This window comes from Dipodomys ordii, unplaced genomic scaffold, assembly GCF_000151885.1.
Source record: "Dipodomys ordii isolate 6190 unplaced genomic scaffold, Dord_2.0 Scaffold14, whole genome shotgun sequence".
Classification (NCBI taxonomy): Eukaryota; Metazoa; Chordata; class Mammalia; order Rodentia; family Heteromyidae; genus Dipodomys; species Dipodomys ordii.
The window spans coordinates 4,512,402-4,525,713 of NW_012267230.1; the positions used below are offsets into that span (position 1 = coordinate 4,512,402).

The window sequence follows — 13,312 nt, forward strand, 5'->3', positions numbered from 1 at the left end:
TGGATCTGTGGCTCAAGTGGCAGAGTGCCAGCCTTGAGCACAAAAGCCCAGGGACAGAGCCCAGGCTTTGAGTTCAAAGTCCTAGTACGGGTGAGTGTGTATGCGCATGCACCAGCACATACACACAAGATCTGGGTGGACCTGAGGGCCGCTGGTGGTCATGACATTGGGATAGGTGGCAGAAGCCGGCTGAGGAGAGCCTGTTGGCCGCATGGGAGCCAGGTGCAGTGTTAAGGTGGATGGGGTCCCAGGACCCTTGAGCCTGGGCCATGAGCAGTTCCAGTAGCACTGGTCCATTCGGCCTGTGGCATGTCCTGAGCCTTGGCTGTGAACAAGCCTGGGTTTCCCACAGGACAATGGAGAAGCCCAAGGCGTCCCTCCCCCCCCCAGCCCCCTCCTCCCCCTCACTCAGTTCCCTGGAGCCTCTGGGATTGACCGGTCTCCTCGGCTTCTGGTTGCAGGCCTTCGGCTCAATTTCACCGCCTCCTGGGGGGACCTGCACTACCTGGGGCTCACTGGCCTGGAAGTGGTGGGTAGGGACGGCCAGGCCCTGCCCATCCGCCCGCACCAGCTGTCCGCTTCCCCCAGAGACCTCAACGACCTTCCCGAGTACACGGACGACTCCCGGACCCTGGACAAGTGAGTGCGCGTCAGGGCTCGGCTCCAGCCCAGGGGTTTACATCTGGCCTATGGCTTAGACTTCACTGTCCCGGACGCAGTGCGGGAGGCAAGCCAGGCCCGGGCCTCAGGGCAGGAGAGAGCAGGCAGGCTGCCATGCTGGGCATGCTGGCCATCCCCTGCCCGGGCCTAGCAGGGCCAGCTGGAAATGGCTACGTGGTGCGCACCTCCCCATGTGTGCCCCTGAGCCCCCCTGCACGGGCACCAGTGCCATCACCAAGGAGGGCTCGCACGGCCGTGGCTGCACCGCCCTGGCTTTTGCCACGTGCTGTGAACCAAGAACGGGTCAGGTTCCACAAGGGACAAGCCTCGGCCACAGCACACATGCACAGGGACCTGGGATCCGCGGCCAGGGAACAGGGCTGGGAGGTCGAATCCTGTCTCTGTCTTGTGTGTGTGTGTGTGTGTGTGTGTGTGTGTGTGTGTGTGTGTGTGTGTGTGTGTGTGTGTTGGTCCTGAGGCTCGAACTCAGGGCCTGGGTGTGTGTGTCTGAATTCATGCTGGTCCTGAGGCTCGAACTCAGGGCCTGGGTGTGTGTGTGTGTGTGTGTGTGTGTGTGTGTGTGTGTGTGTGTGTTGGTCCTGAGGCTCGAACTCAGGGCCTGGGCACTATCTAAAGGTTTTCTGGTTGTTTTTTTCTTTTTCCAGGCTAGCTAGCACGCTATCATTAGAGCCACAGCTTCACTTCGGTGGTTAATTAGAGATAGAGTCTCACAGACTTTTCTTCCTGGGCTGACCCCAAGTCTCCGATCTCATCTCCCAGCTCATCCATCCTGGGCCGCAGGGCTGTGAGCCAGTGGGGGAGGGCGGGGGCACTCCGGCTCCCTTCTTTCTCATCTTGTGTATTTGCTGAAGGGCGAGGCCCTGTCTGTGACTTCCTTTCTCTGTGTACAAGTCAAACAGGTCAGCCACAGCAGTGCTTAATTATCTCTATTAAACTGCTACAAAGCCTGAAGTAGAGCTGTGGCTCAAATGGTAGAGTGCCAGCCTAAGAGAATAAGCTTAGTGTAAAGAGCTGGGGCCTTGAGTTCAAGCCCCACTGCTAGCACCAAAAGAAGAGGAGAAGAAGGGGGGATGGAGGAACGGTGAAAGGGGAGGAGAAGAAGAAAGCAGTAGCAGGAGGAGGAGGAAGAGGAGCAAGAAGAGAAGAAAAAGAAGAAGGAGGAGGAGGAAGAAGAGCAGGAGAAGGAAAAAGGGGGAAGAAGAAAGAGGAAGAGTGGGAAGAGAAGAGGAGGAAGAAGAGGAAGAGGAGAAAGAGGAGGGGGAGGAAGAGGAAGCAGAAACACCTGTCTTGACAGCTTTCTTCTTGGGGGCTGGGGGGGGCACTCCAGGCTCGTCTAGTCTGTTTCTTGAGCCTCAGACCTGGGCACGGTGTGTTCGCTGCCGCTGGGGCAGGCCTGGCGCGGCCCCTGCTTCTCAGCCTGTTGGAGAAGAGGGCCTGGAGGTCTCTTGGATGTCCTGGTGGGTCAGCAGGGCTGAGGAATGGCGACAGCTGTGCTGCCGAGGTGGCCCGTCCCCAGGACAGGACGGTAATTGCTTTTGTCCCCAGTCAGCTAGCTAGCTCAGCACCACAAACACCCAGCCCCAACTGCCGAGCTTCCTCCGTTTTAAGATGCCAGCAATTGTGAGACACACCATCCATCAATTTAATAACAGCCTTTTAGAGAGAGAGGAAAGAAAAAGAAGAAAAAAAAAACATTACCTCCTTGGATGAACACTTAGATTGTAAGATTTATTTCAAGCCCCCAATTTGAAGATGTAAAAGAAGCAGAAAGTTGATTTTCAGACCTAGGAAGCAGGGGAGTAGCCTGAGCCTCTGTCCCAGTGTGGTCGCCCCTAGGTGGCCAGGATCCGGGGCGGGGGGCAGGTTCAGAAGGCTGACCGCTAGCCGCCCCTGCAGAGCCAAGAGGGGCCTTGGGGCTGAGTGTGCTAGACGATCCGGGGAAGTCATAAGGAGGCTGAGGCAGGAGGCTAGGGCAGAGAGGCTGAGGAAGGAGGCTAGGGCAGGAAGTTGAGGTGGGTGGAGCCCAGGGAACAAGAGACCACAAGGATGGAGTACTGTGGGCCGACAGGGCTAAGGTAGTGAGAGGTCAGGCTGTGGGTGGCTCTCTGCTACTGGCTGGGGCGTCCAGTGATACCCACATTGAGGATCCTCCCCCCCATCTGGCCATTTGCAGCCATGAATGCCCTCCTCTTATACCCGTCCCCAGCCCAGAGCCGCCACGTTCCTCTGGTGCTCCGGTTCCACCAGGAAGAAGAAGGGAGGCCACTCGCCTCTCAGTGCAGGCCTGAGTCCCTTCCACCCGCTCTTGCCTGGTACCGTCCTCATCTCGATCCTCATCTCTCCATCCGTGCCCCTGCCCCCGTGTCCGCCCTGCCCGCCCTGCCCTATCAACCACAGATTTCCTTCCCTAATTTGTTCACTTTGAGGTCTTTTAGCTTTGCTTTTCTTTTTCCTTTTTTGTCAGTCATGGGGCCTGAACTCTGGGCCTGGGCGCTGTCCCTCAGCTCTTCAGCTCAAGGCTAGCGCTCTACCACTTGAACCACAGCGCCACTTCCGGCTTTTTTTTCTTTTGGCTTATGTGGTGCTGAGGAATCGAACCCAGGGCCTCTGGCATGCAAGGCAAGCGCTCTACCACTGAGCCACCTTCCCAGCCCTCTTTTAGCTTTTCATTTTGTGAGGTTGGGTTTTTTCCCCCCATGCTATTATAAAGGTGATGTACAGAGAGTGACAGTTACGTGAGTCAGGTAGTGAGTACATTTCTTTTTGGGCAATGTCACCCATTCCCTCGCTCTGTGTTTCCCCCTCCCGTTCCCACCTACAAGTTGCATAGTTCATTTTTCAACATAGTGTCTGTTGAGAACCGCTACTGCATTTGTTCACCTTTCTCCCTCCATTTCTGTGCCACACCCCCCCTTACCCTGTCAAAGACAGATAAATGAACAAACAAGACAAAAGAAACAGAAAACCACACCAATAAAAACGTACGGGTCTCTAGGCATTCACACACAGTGAGACCAGAGGACGACGTTCTTAGGAGAGGAGCGCAAAGGCGCAATGTGCATCTGATCATTGAAAATAATATTTATTAAAGAAATGAACTCCAAAAATTGAGGATGGATGATTTTAAAAAAACATTTGATTTTTGAATAATAAAAAGAAAAGTGGAGAGCAAAAAAAAAAAGAAAAAGAAAAGAAATGAATTCCAGAAAATAGAAATGTTGCTGTCTCTGTTTCCTTTTGAGTTTGTTTGTTGCAGTACAAACAGTTCCGTAACAAGTATCTTTGTACAGAGCGCCTTCCCAGTGGATGGAGTATATTTTCCTTAGGAGAAACGGAGCACCCCGGAAGTGGGGTCACTGTTCTGTCAGACACCTTCGGCAGGGCGGGGGGATTGTCACCCTGGTTTTTCCCTGCTGCAAGAGCCCTCTGGTGTCACAGAGCTGGCCCCGGTCACCTGCTCTGGAGGGGCCTGGTGGCCAGGCGAGGGTCTTTGGGATGGCGCCCTTCCCCACCCTGCCCCTCCCCTGCCACCTGCAGGCTGATCGACGGCGTCAACGTCACCACGGAGGACGAGCACATGTGGCTGATCCCCTTCTCACCCAGCCTGGACCACATGGTCACGATCCGCTTCGACAGAGCTGAGAGCATCGCCGGCGTGCGTTTCTGGAACTACAACAAATCTCCTGAAGACACCTATCGAGGGGTGAGTGGGCGGTGGGGGAGAGAGGGCCCAGCGCCAGCAAGCGCCTCGGGGAATGGCTGGCAGCACTGGGGAGAGGAGCAGGAATCCTCCAGAACATTCCACATGGAGCTGGGGGTGACGTCTGGGGAGGGAGGAGATGGCTGATGCAGACCAGAGAGCCTGGGGCCGCCGGGGGAGGGCGGAGCCCCACCCCTGCCCCTGCTGAGGCCTGGCAGGCCCCGCCCCATGGGCAGGGTCAGCTCCATTCTGGGTGTCCACCCAGCCTCTGGTGCCGGTGTGCGCTGTGGGCGGCGTCCACGCTCTCCCCTCCCGGCAAATGGAGTCAGGCGCCAGGGCACCAAGCACAGGTGCACAAAGGTTCCCTCACCAGCCCCCCTGCCCTGCTCTTTTTAGCTCCTTCCTCCTGCTAGAAAGCCGAGCAGGGCTGCAGAGGTACAGGGGTGCCAGGTGCCTCAGGAGGGTTGGCAGCTCTGCCACACCGCATTGAGTTTGTCAACCGGAGCTCGAGTTCTGGGATCCAGACCTGGGCTTCCTCTGTGGGCCACACAGCAGCTCCCCCACGGGCTCCCATAGGGTCTTAGGGACTGGCCTGGCCACTGCAAGATGGGCCGGTGGCCCTGGTCTCCCCACACACCCCAAAGTACTCTGGGTACGGGACCCCACATAGGGATAAAAGCCAGGACCTGCTGGGAGCCCGTGGCTCACGCCTGTAATCCTAGCTACTCAGGAGGCTGAGATCTGAGGATCGCGGTTCAAAGCCAGCCTGAGTAAGGAAAGCCTGTAAGACTCTTATCTCCAATGAACCACCAGAAAACCGGAAGTGGCGTTGTGGCTCAAGTGGTAGAGCGCTCGCTTTGAGCTGAAGAGCTCAGGGACAGCGCCCAGGCCCAGAGTTCAGGCCTCACAACCCACAAAAAAACAAAAAGAAACAACCCAAAAGGCAGGACCTGGGATTCTTGAGGTAGGTTTACCTAACCTCCCCCACGTCCCCCCAGGCTCTGGGGGCGCATGGCTAAGATTCTCTCAACCCTAGGAATGGGCAGGGAACCAGTGTGCCCTGGGTGTTATGAGGGGCACAGAATCGCGTTTGGGGACCGGTGTGCCAGGTGAACCTGGCAATTGCAAGGCCTGTGTCCTGCTAGCTCCCTAGGCAGGGGAAGAGGCGGTGGGGAGGATGCCCATGGAGGATGAGCCGGCAAACCCAAGGCTTTGGCTTCCACTAGGCTCACAAGTCCAACTCCAGCTTGGGGGAGGAGCCTGGAGGAAAGCCAGGCAGACAGTGAAAGAGAGACAGAGGCCAGGACTCCAAAGACAGCCACACCCGACGTGGGCTGCCCGGCCCATGTTCAGCCATGTGCTCCCCGAGCGCTGGGCCTGCATGAGCAGAGACAGGGCTGCGGGGGGCGGGGCGGGGGCACCTGTGAGGTCCCGGGGTCCTGGCGCCCCCCCTCCTCTCTGCTGCTGGCAGGAACTCAGCAGCTGCCTGGGCCGCAGGCATCACTGCTGGCTGGTAGAAGGGACCCTGGGAGGGAGGGAGATGCTGGGGACAAGGGCTGTCTACCTGCTCCCCACTTCCCACCCCACGCCGTCACCCCAGACTGCCACGGGGTCTTTGAGATTTGCTGGTGGATCTCGAGTCCAGCAATCTCACGTGATTTCCGGCTGGGATGGCTTCTGCCCTCAGGAGACCCCAGAAATGCTGAGGGTGCCCTGAAAGGGCTTCACGGCCATTCCCTGGCTCATGCCGCTTGTGTCCATCATCCGCTAGGCCAAGATTGTCCACGTGTTTCTGGACGGCCTGTGCGTCTCCCCTCCCGAAGGATTCCTCATCCGGAAGGGGCCAGGCAACTGCCACTTTGATTTTGCACAAGAAATCCTCTTTGTGGACCACCTGCGGGCCCCCCTGCCGCCCCCACCAGCCCGGAGGTGAGCTACCCCTCCCCCCAGCCCCCTCCCCCCCCCCCCGTGGGGTTTGGATAGGACTGATCTGATGTTTGGGAAAGCCCAGCCGAGCAGCCTCTCTGGCGGCCTCCCGTTCAGAAGCAGCTGCTAACTGGTTCAGGCCAGGGCTCCCCTCCTCTGCCACCTCGCTCCTGATCCACAAAGCTGCAAAAGAGGAAAACAAAAACAAAAACCCAGAGCCATGCGGTGGTCCGGTGCGCTGGGATTCCATGCTGTTGCATGGAGTTTGTAACAGTTTGTAAATGTCACATTCACTCAGTGCGTCCACGTCCAGTGCCCCGAGGCCAGCTCCGACACAAACCAGCCTCCCTCCTCCCCAGCCCTCCAAACAGCCACTCCAGTGTGACACTGGCCTTGGCAGCCAGGAGACCTGGGCCACAGATGGCTGGAGGTGACCAGAGAGCAAGCACATAGTACTATTGCTCCCTGCCAGCTCTGTGGCCTTGGGCAGGTGACTTGCCCTCTCTGTGCCCAGTGGCCTTATCCACACAGGACAGGAAGTTCGGTCCCCTGCGTTGCTCTGAAGATGGCAAGGGTCCCCGCCAGGAAGCTTCTAGATCTTTTCCGACTCCTGGCCCAGCCTCCAGGAGCCTTGGCTTTGGCCCCCTCAGGGGTGCTGGACCTTCCTGGTGGCCGGGGTGGGAGGATGGCTGGTTTCTTCAACATTCGTGGCGGAGGAGCGCCTAGGCAGTGCCCGGCTGCGGGAGTCTTTTTTCACTTGCCGATTTGTCTTTCCAGGCTGGACTGGAAAAGCCTGGAACGTTCCAGCATGGACTACGAGGCCCCGCTCATGCCCTGTGGCTGTATCCTCTCTGTGGCCAGCCAGTCCATAGGCAGCCGACACTGGGCAGCCAGGGGTCCAGCAGGGAAACTAAGGCAGAGGCAGACAGACTCAGGGTTCCGAGACACCCGCCACACAGGACCATGGCTGCACCCACCCAGCTTTCCACCCTCCTGGCGGCGCCCAGAACCCTGACAGCCTGTAAATGGGTCTATCATTTTCCCCTGTCACAGCAGAGGACATGGGGTACAGGGGCTGGGCACAGTGGTCTCGCTGGTAATCCCTGCGTTCAGAGCACAGAGCCAGGGGGGCCCAGCCTGGGCTACTAGCCAGGTCCTGTCTCAAAAAGAAAGAAGGCAGAAGGAAGCACAGAGGCCTAGACCCGTGCTCCCAGCATTCCCAGCTTGGGTGGGCAGGCCTGCCTAGAGAGCCCGCCCCCCGTGGCCCAGCTGGCTGGCCTGGAAATGACTGGCCTGGCTGTGACTTGGCCTGGTGACCCTAACATGGCCCGCTCTGCTGGCATGGGCCCCAGGGGCCTCCCCGACACTGGGCTCCAGAGAGAAAGGGGAGAAAGATCTGCTGTGCTGCTTGTCATTTCACAGCCAGGGAAACTGAGGCACGAGTCTGTGTACTCCCCTCCCCTACCTCCAGTCCCACACAGCCAGCTCGGCTCATGGCACCCATGTCTGCCCGTGCCCGACACTGTCTTAACCTGTACCCCGTGCCCCGGGGCTGGAGGAAGGTTCCGATCGGCCAGTTCACATTAAAGAGAAGCGGGCATCATACGCATTCTGATGGATTTGGGTCCCCGGGAGAGCAAAGCACCCATTGTTCCTCTTCGATTCCTAGAAGCTGACAAGATGGGGAAAAAATCCCTGTTATCTTAGTCCTTAACCCCATGGCTAGTCATCTTCCAGTTCCGGCTTCTGACCAGCTGGGGGGACCCCTACTACATCGGCCTCACCGGGCTGGAGCTGTACGACGAACGAGGAGACAAAATCCCCCTGTCGGAAAACAGTATCCTCCCCACGGAAGGCTGGCCCGCAGGGCAGCGCTGGACGCACCTGTCCAGCTTCTCTGGAGGGACTGGAGCTCAGGGCGCCTGTGGTCGTGAATAGCCAGGGCCGTCTCTCCCCTTCCAGTCCAACTCAGACCTGGTTGGAATGGATGCACGGTGAATGCTTACCAGGGGCCAGCTCTGTGCCATGCTCTGCGCCAGGGCCGGTCCATGGGCTTCTCTGCCCGGTGGCCTCTGCTGGGCCAGCTGCCCCTCGCCTTGGGTCATGGCCTTTCATCTGTCAGTCTGAGCTGCGGTCACGTGTCCCCTGTCTGAGGATGCCCCTCCCCCCCTCCCCTCCGGCATTGCCCCATGTGCCTCTCCCCCCCCCCCCAGTCCATTGTGGGGATTAAACACAGGGCCTGGGCGCTGACCCTGAGCCTCTGTGCTCAAGGCTAGCGCTCTACCACCTGAGCCACAGCACCACTTCTGGTTTTTGAGTGGTTTAGTTGCCCACGAGAGTCTGCCCCGGGCTGGCTTCAAACCACCACCCTCAGGTCTCAGCCTCCTGAGTAGCTAGGATTACAGGCGTGAGCCACCAGCACCAGAGCTGCAGTGCAGGAACCCCACTCCCCCCCCCCCCCGGTCCCTCATCCCTGGTGGCGACCCCCACTCCCTGCTCTGCACTGTGACCTTAGCGCCCCTCAGACATCGCTGCGTTCCCCGACAGCGTGAACGTGTTGGAGGCCGTGCACGGGGACGTGCGCACCCCAGACAAGCTCATCGACGGCGTGAACGACACCAGCGACGGCAGACACATGTGGCTGGCACCAGTCCTGCCTGGCCTGGTGGGTGCCCGTGCCGCCACCCCCCCCCGCCCGCCCCTCGCAGTGGGCCAGCCGCCCTGCCCTCCTCCCCCCGCCTGCCCGTCCCCTGGCCACTTCTGCCCTTCCCCATGCCCCAGCATGGATGCCCTGCCTTCCCTCTAGCCCCAAATCCGTCTGGTCAGCTGATCCAGCTGCAGACTCGGTTTCCTTGCACTCCAGCCCGTGGCCCTAAGAATGCCCCATGAGCTGAGAGGTGACCCCCCCCCCACCACCACTGGGCCTGAGTAGCCGAGGTGGGGATGGAGGAGGAGGCCAGGATGGGCACAGGTTGGCCACGTCCCTCCAGCGCCCCACCCGGGCCAGGGCTGGATGCCTGTGTGCGTGGGAAGCAGCATGGTGGGGAGACACACCGTTAACGCACTCAGAAGCCTGTGGCAGTGGCAGCCGTGTTAGCTGGTGTTCACCAAAACCTTCCCCCCTATGCCGCCTGGTGGGGAGTCTCGTGCGCCCCCAGCTGCTGTCGGCTCCTTAGCTCCAGCCTCACTTCTGCAAAGTGGGGGCCCAGTGCCCCGGGGTGCCAGGCCTTCACTGCCAGGCCTGTGGCATCTGAGGGCAGAGGCAGACTCCCAGGTGACCATGAGCCTGAACCCGCCCCCTCCAGCCTCCCTCCTCCCGCTCCCGCCTCCCCCTCCCCATGGACTCCCTCTACCCCCAGCCTCTCCCTTTCCCCCCATGGCCTCCCTCTCCCCTCCTCCCCCCATACCCCTTCTCCCGTCCCCCAGCCTCCAGGGCTCTAAGGAAGCCACAGACCAGGACCACGGCCCCTGCTGATGCCCAGAGTTTCTTTCGGCTTCCAAGGTTCCCTAAGCTGCCCAGGGTGGCTGTCTGGGGCCGGAGAGAGAAGGGTCTTTGGGGCTGTGGGGAATCTGCCCTGATCAGCGGCCCTCCCTTGGGGCGTGTCAGTTAGGACCCAGACCGGGCTGCTCTGATTCAACCAAAGGACAAAAAGGGGTGAGGACCCTGCAGACTTCCCCGGGGCTCAGGCTCCTGACTGGAGTCGGGGACCCCACAGAGCCCACTGGCCAAGATGTCCCCAAGGAAGCGGCCCGGCAAGAGCCAGCTCAGCAGTTTGTTGCAAACACGGCCACACGTGACCTGACTCTCGATGGGCTTGGTAGAGACGCCAGGCCGCAGGGCTCCAGGCTGGCAGCCGGCGGCCCAGTGGGCTTGATGGGGCAGTGCTGCGGCAGGCAGCCGACGGCCCCGGGACCCCCCCCCCCGGGGGCTTCCACACCCACACACGCCCACCTCACCCACGCTGTCCCGCAGGTGAACCGGGTCTACGTCATCTTCGACCTGCCCACCACGGTGTCCATGGTCAAGCTGTGGAATTACGCGAAAACCCCGCTCCGAGGGGTGAAGGAATTTGGTGTGAGTACTCACGAGCCTCCAGAGGCAGCGGGGCTCGCTGGTAATGAGGCGGCCAGCCGTGACGCCATTTCCTTTCCTCTGCTGTAACCTTGCAAATGTCTTGCGCTTAGGCAGATGTGGGGAGACCTGGACCACCTGAGCCTGCTGCGGGGTCCCCCCAAATTTGGCTTTCCTTTGGTGGCTCCCTATTCCCTCCAGCTCTTGGGGACAGAGACCCCAGTTTGCCTCCAGCCTCAGTTTCTTCTTTGTGGCCCTGGGATCATTGTGCAAGCCAGGCACACAGCTTGTGGGTGGGTACTTGCTGGGTCTTCATGCAGACCAGCCAGCACACAGTAGGTCCATACTTGCTGGGGTCATCGTGCAGGTAGGTACACAGTAGGTCCCTATTTGCTGGGGTCATGTTGGCCAGGCACACAGTAGGTCCAAACTTGCTGAAGTTATCATGCAGGCTGGCACACAGTAGGTCCATACTTGCTGGGGTCCTCATGCAAGCAGGCACACAGTAGGTCCATATTTGCTGGGGTCCTCATCCAGGCTGTCACACAGTAGGTCCATACTTGCTGGGGTCCTCATCCAGGCAGGCACACAGTAGGTCCATACTTGCTGGGATCATGTTGACCAGGCACAGAGTAGGTCCATACTTGCTGGGATCATGTTGACCAGGCACACAGTAGGTCTGTACTTGCTGCTGACATTGACTCCCACAGGAGAAACTTAGAAGAGGCAGGGCTCAGCCTTGCCCAGGGGGTGGGTGGACGCGGGATCTGGAGCCTCGTGTGTCCACCCAGCTCCTGGTGGACGACTTGCTGGTGTACAACGGCGTCCTGGCCATGGTGAACCACCTGATGGGCGGCATCCTGCCCACCTGCGAGCCCACGGTGCCCTACCACACCATCCTCTTCACCGAGGACGCCGATGCCGCTCACCAGAGACACCCCATCCTCAGGTGCGCCCCGGCCTGCCCGCGGGAGGAGGCGGTGGGGCCGCACCCAGGGTCTCATGGTCCCTCCCGCCCCCTCCTCCCCACAGCCACTGGGGCGAGGACCAGGACGTCCAGATGATGAACGAGAACCAGATCATCACCAACTCCAAGAGGAGGCCGGGCGTCGCGGACCCAGGTCAGCGGCCGCCCGCCGTGGCGGTTCCCCGCATGCGTTTCCCCACCAGGGGGCATCACAGCTGGGTAACGGGGCCCTATGTATTCCCCTCCCTCAGCTCTGCGCCCCAAGACCTGCATCAGCGAGGAGCCAGCCAGGCAGCGGCGGTGCTGAAGGTGCTCGGTGGGCCCCAGCCTGGCCCGGCTCCACCCCAGTGTGTCTCAGACCTGTGTCAGCTGGCCAGGACCCCAGAGGCTGGAAGAGAACTCGGCATAGAGGGACTTGGGGGCAGGAGGGGGGGTGACAGCCGTGGGAGCCACAGGACTCCCATAGAGGACAGGGCTGGCCACAGAAGCTGGGCACACTGGGCCCTGGGCCTCTCCTAGGTCCAGGCAGGTAGGCCTGGTCCAGCAGCATCTCAGGCCCTGAGCAGGCCCAGTAGGCGGGGCCAGGCTGTACTCCCACCAGCAGGCTGGACCCTCATTGGCCCAGGCTGAGGTGGCCACACCCCCTGCTGGCTGAGGGGCCTCTGGGCCTGAGCTCAGGACTGCAGAGGCACTCTGGCTTGCCCTTGGTCCTGCCCAGGCCTTGTTGGGGAGAGGGGTCCTGGGGGGGGCAGGGGCTGGTATTATAAAGGCCTCTCACCTCTTGCTAAGCCTAAGACCAGGTTGGCCAAAAGTGCATGATCTGAGCAGAGGAAGCAAACTTAGGTGGGGGACCCAACTCCCCTACCCCTCCAGCCTAGTACCCCTTCCTCCTTCCTTTCCCTTGTGAGGTTCAGCTCCCCTCTTTCCCCCCTCCTCCCGGTGAGCTGGAAAGGTACCCCGGACCCCACCCCCCACCCCCACAGTCCCCCCTAGCCAAAGGGAGCCCGGAACGCATCTATTTCCATCTTTGTCACAAGCTCGGATCAGGGACCTAATTGGTTTCCCAGTGGTGGGTAATTTATTGTTCCAACTACTAATCCGTTTTCGGGCTGGCACTCGGCCTGGTGCAGCCCGGCCTGGGTACTGTACTCTGTGCGTTTGTTTCTATGCAACCCAGAGCCCAGAGATGGCTTTGTGAAGGGGCCCGAGTGTAGAGCCACTATGCAAATGCGCTTTTCATCCAGAAGGCAGGGCCGACACAGAGACGGGAGTTGTGTTTTGGGGGAGACGATCCAGCAGCCATCAAGGCCCCCCAGCTCCTCTGTTCAGCTCCCAGATCCACCAAGCTCCTCCTCTGGGCGCCCTGGAGAGCTGCTGACATTCCCAGAAAGCCAGAGGCCAATCAAACCAGCTCCTAGGACCAAATCCAGAGCCCTGCTTTCCTGGGAGCCTCTGAGCCCCAGCAAAGCCAAGGCCTCAGCTCCAGGCTGGATTCACGGGGGTGGGGGTGGGGTAGCCATCAGGGTTCACACACATCCAGGACCCCTGTTGATGTGTCTAATAACTCTGGTACCATACAATCTAGGAGGAAGGAAGGGAACTAGACAGGTATAACTTTGTAATAAATTTCTATTTTTTTTTCCTCTTGCAAATCAATAAAAAAAAATGTTACTAAGAATAGAGTCTGGGACTGGGAAGGCGGCTCAGTGGTAGAGTGCTTGCCTTGCCTGCATAAGGTCCTGAGTTCGATTCCACAACACCACATAAGCAGAAAAAGCTGGAAGTGGCGCTGTGGCTCAAGTAGTAGAGCGCTGGCTTTGAGCTGAAGGGCTGAGGGACAGCGCCCAGGCCCTGAGTTCAAGTCCAGTACAGCACTCGACAACAACAACAAATAATGGGGCCACCAGAGCCAGCTGAGTGATGTCAGGGGTCTAGGCTATCCCAGAAGGCCGTGGTCCCAGGGCAG

General features: G+C 59.8%; 1 protein-coding gene across 1 annotated transcript in view; it reads left to right on the forward strand.

Annotated features, from left to right (window-relative positions):
- The window catches only part of Kiaa0556 (KIAA0556 ortholog), a 116,467-nt gene extending 104,179 nt beyond the window's left edge, over positions 1-12,288 (forward strand). The window contains exons 18-27 of the mRNA XM_013011138.1: positions 462-639; positions 4,219-4,384; positions 6,153-6,310; positions 7,085-7,149; positions 8,034-8,144; positions 8,833-8,972; positions 10,281-10,382; positions 11,171-11,328; positions 11,412-11,500; positions 11,598-12,288. Of these exons, the coding sequence (XP_012866592.1) occupies positions 462-639; positions 4,219-4,384; positions 6,153-6,310; positions 7,085-7,149; positions 8,034-8,144; positions 8,833-8,972; positions 10,281-10,382; positions 11,171-11,328; positions 11,412-11,500; positions 11,598-11,653 (1,223 nt within the window). The 3' untranslated portion in view covers positions 11,654-12,288. The remainder of the gene's footprint in view (positions 1-461; positions 640-4,218; positions 4,385-6,152; positions 6,311-7,084; positions 7,150-8,033; positions 8,145-8,832; positions 8,973-10,280; positions 10,383-11,170; positions 11,329-11,411; positions 11,501-11,597) is intronic.
- The last annotated feature ends 1,024 nt before the right edge of the window (positions 12,289-13,312 follow it).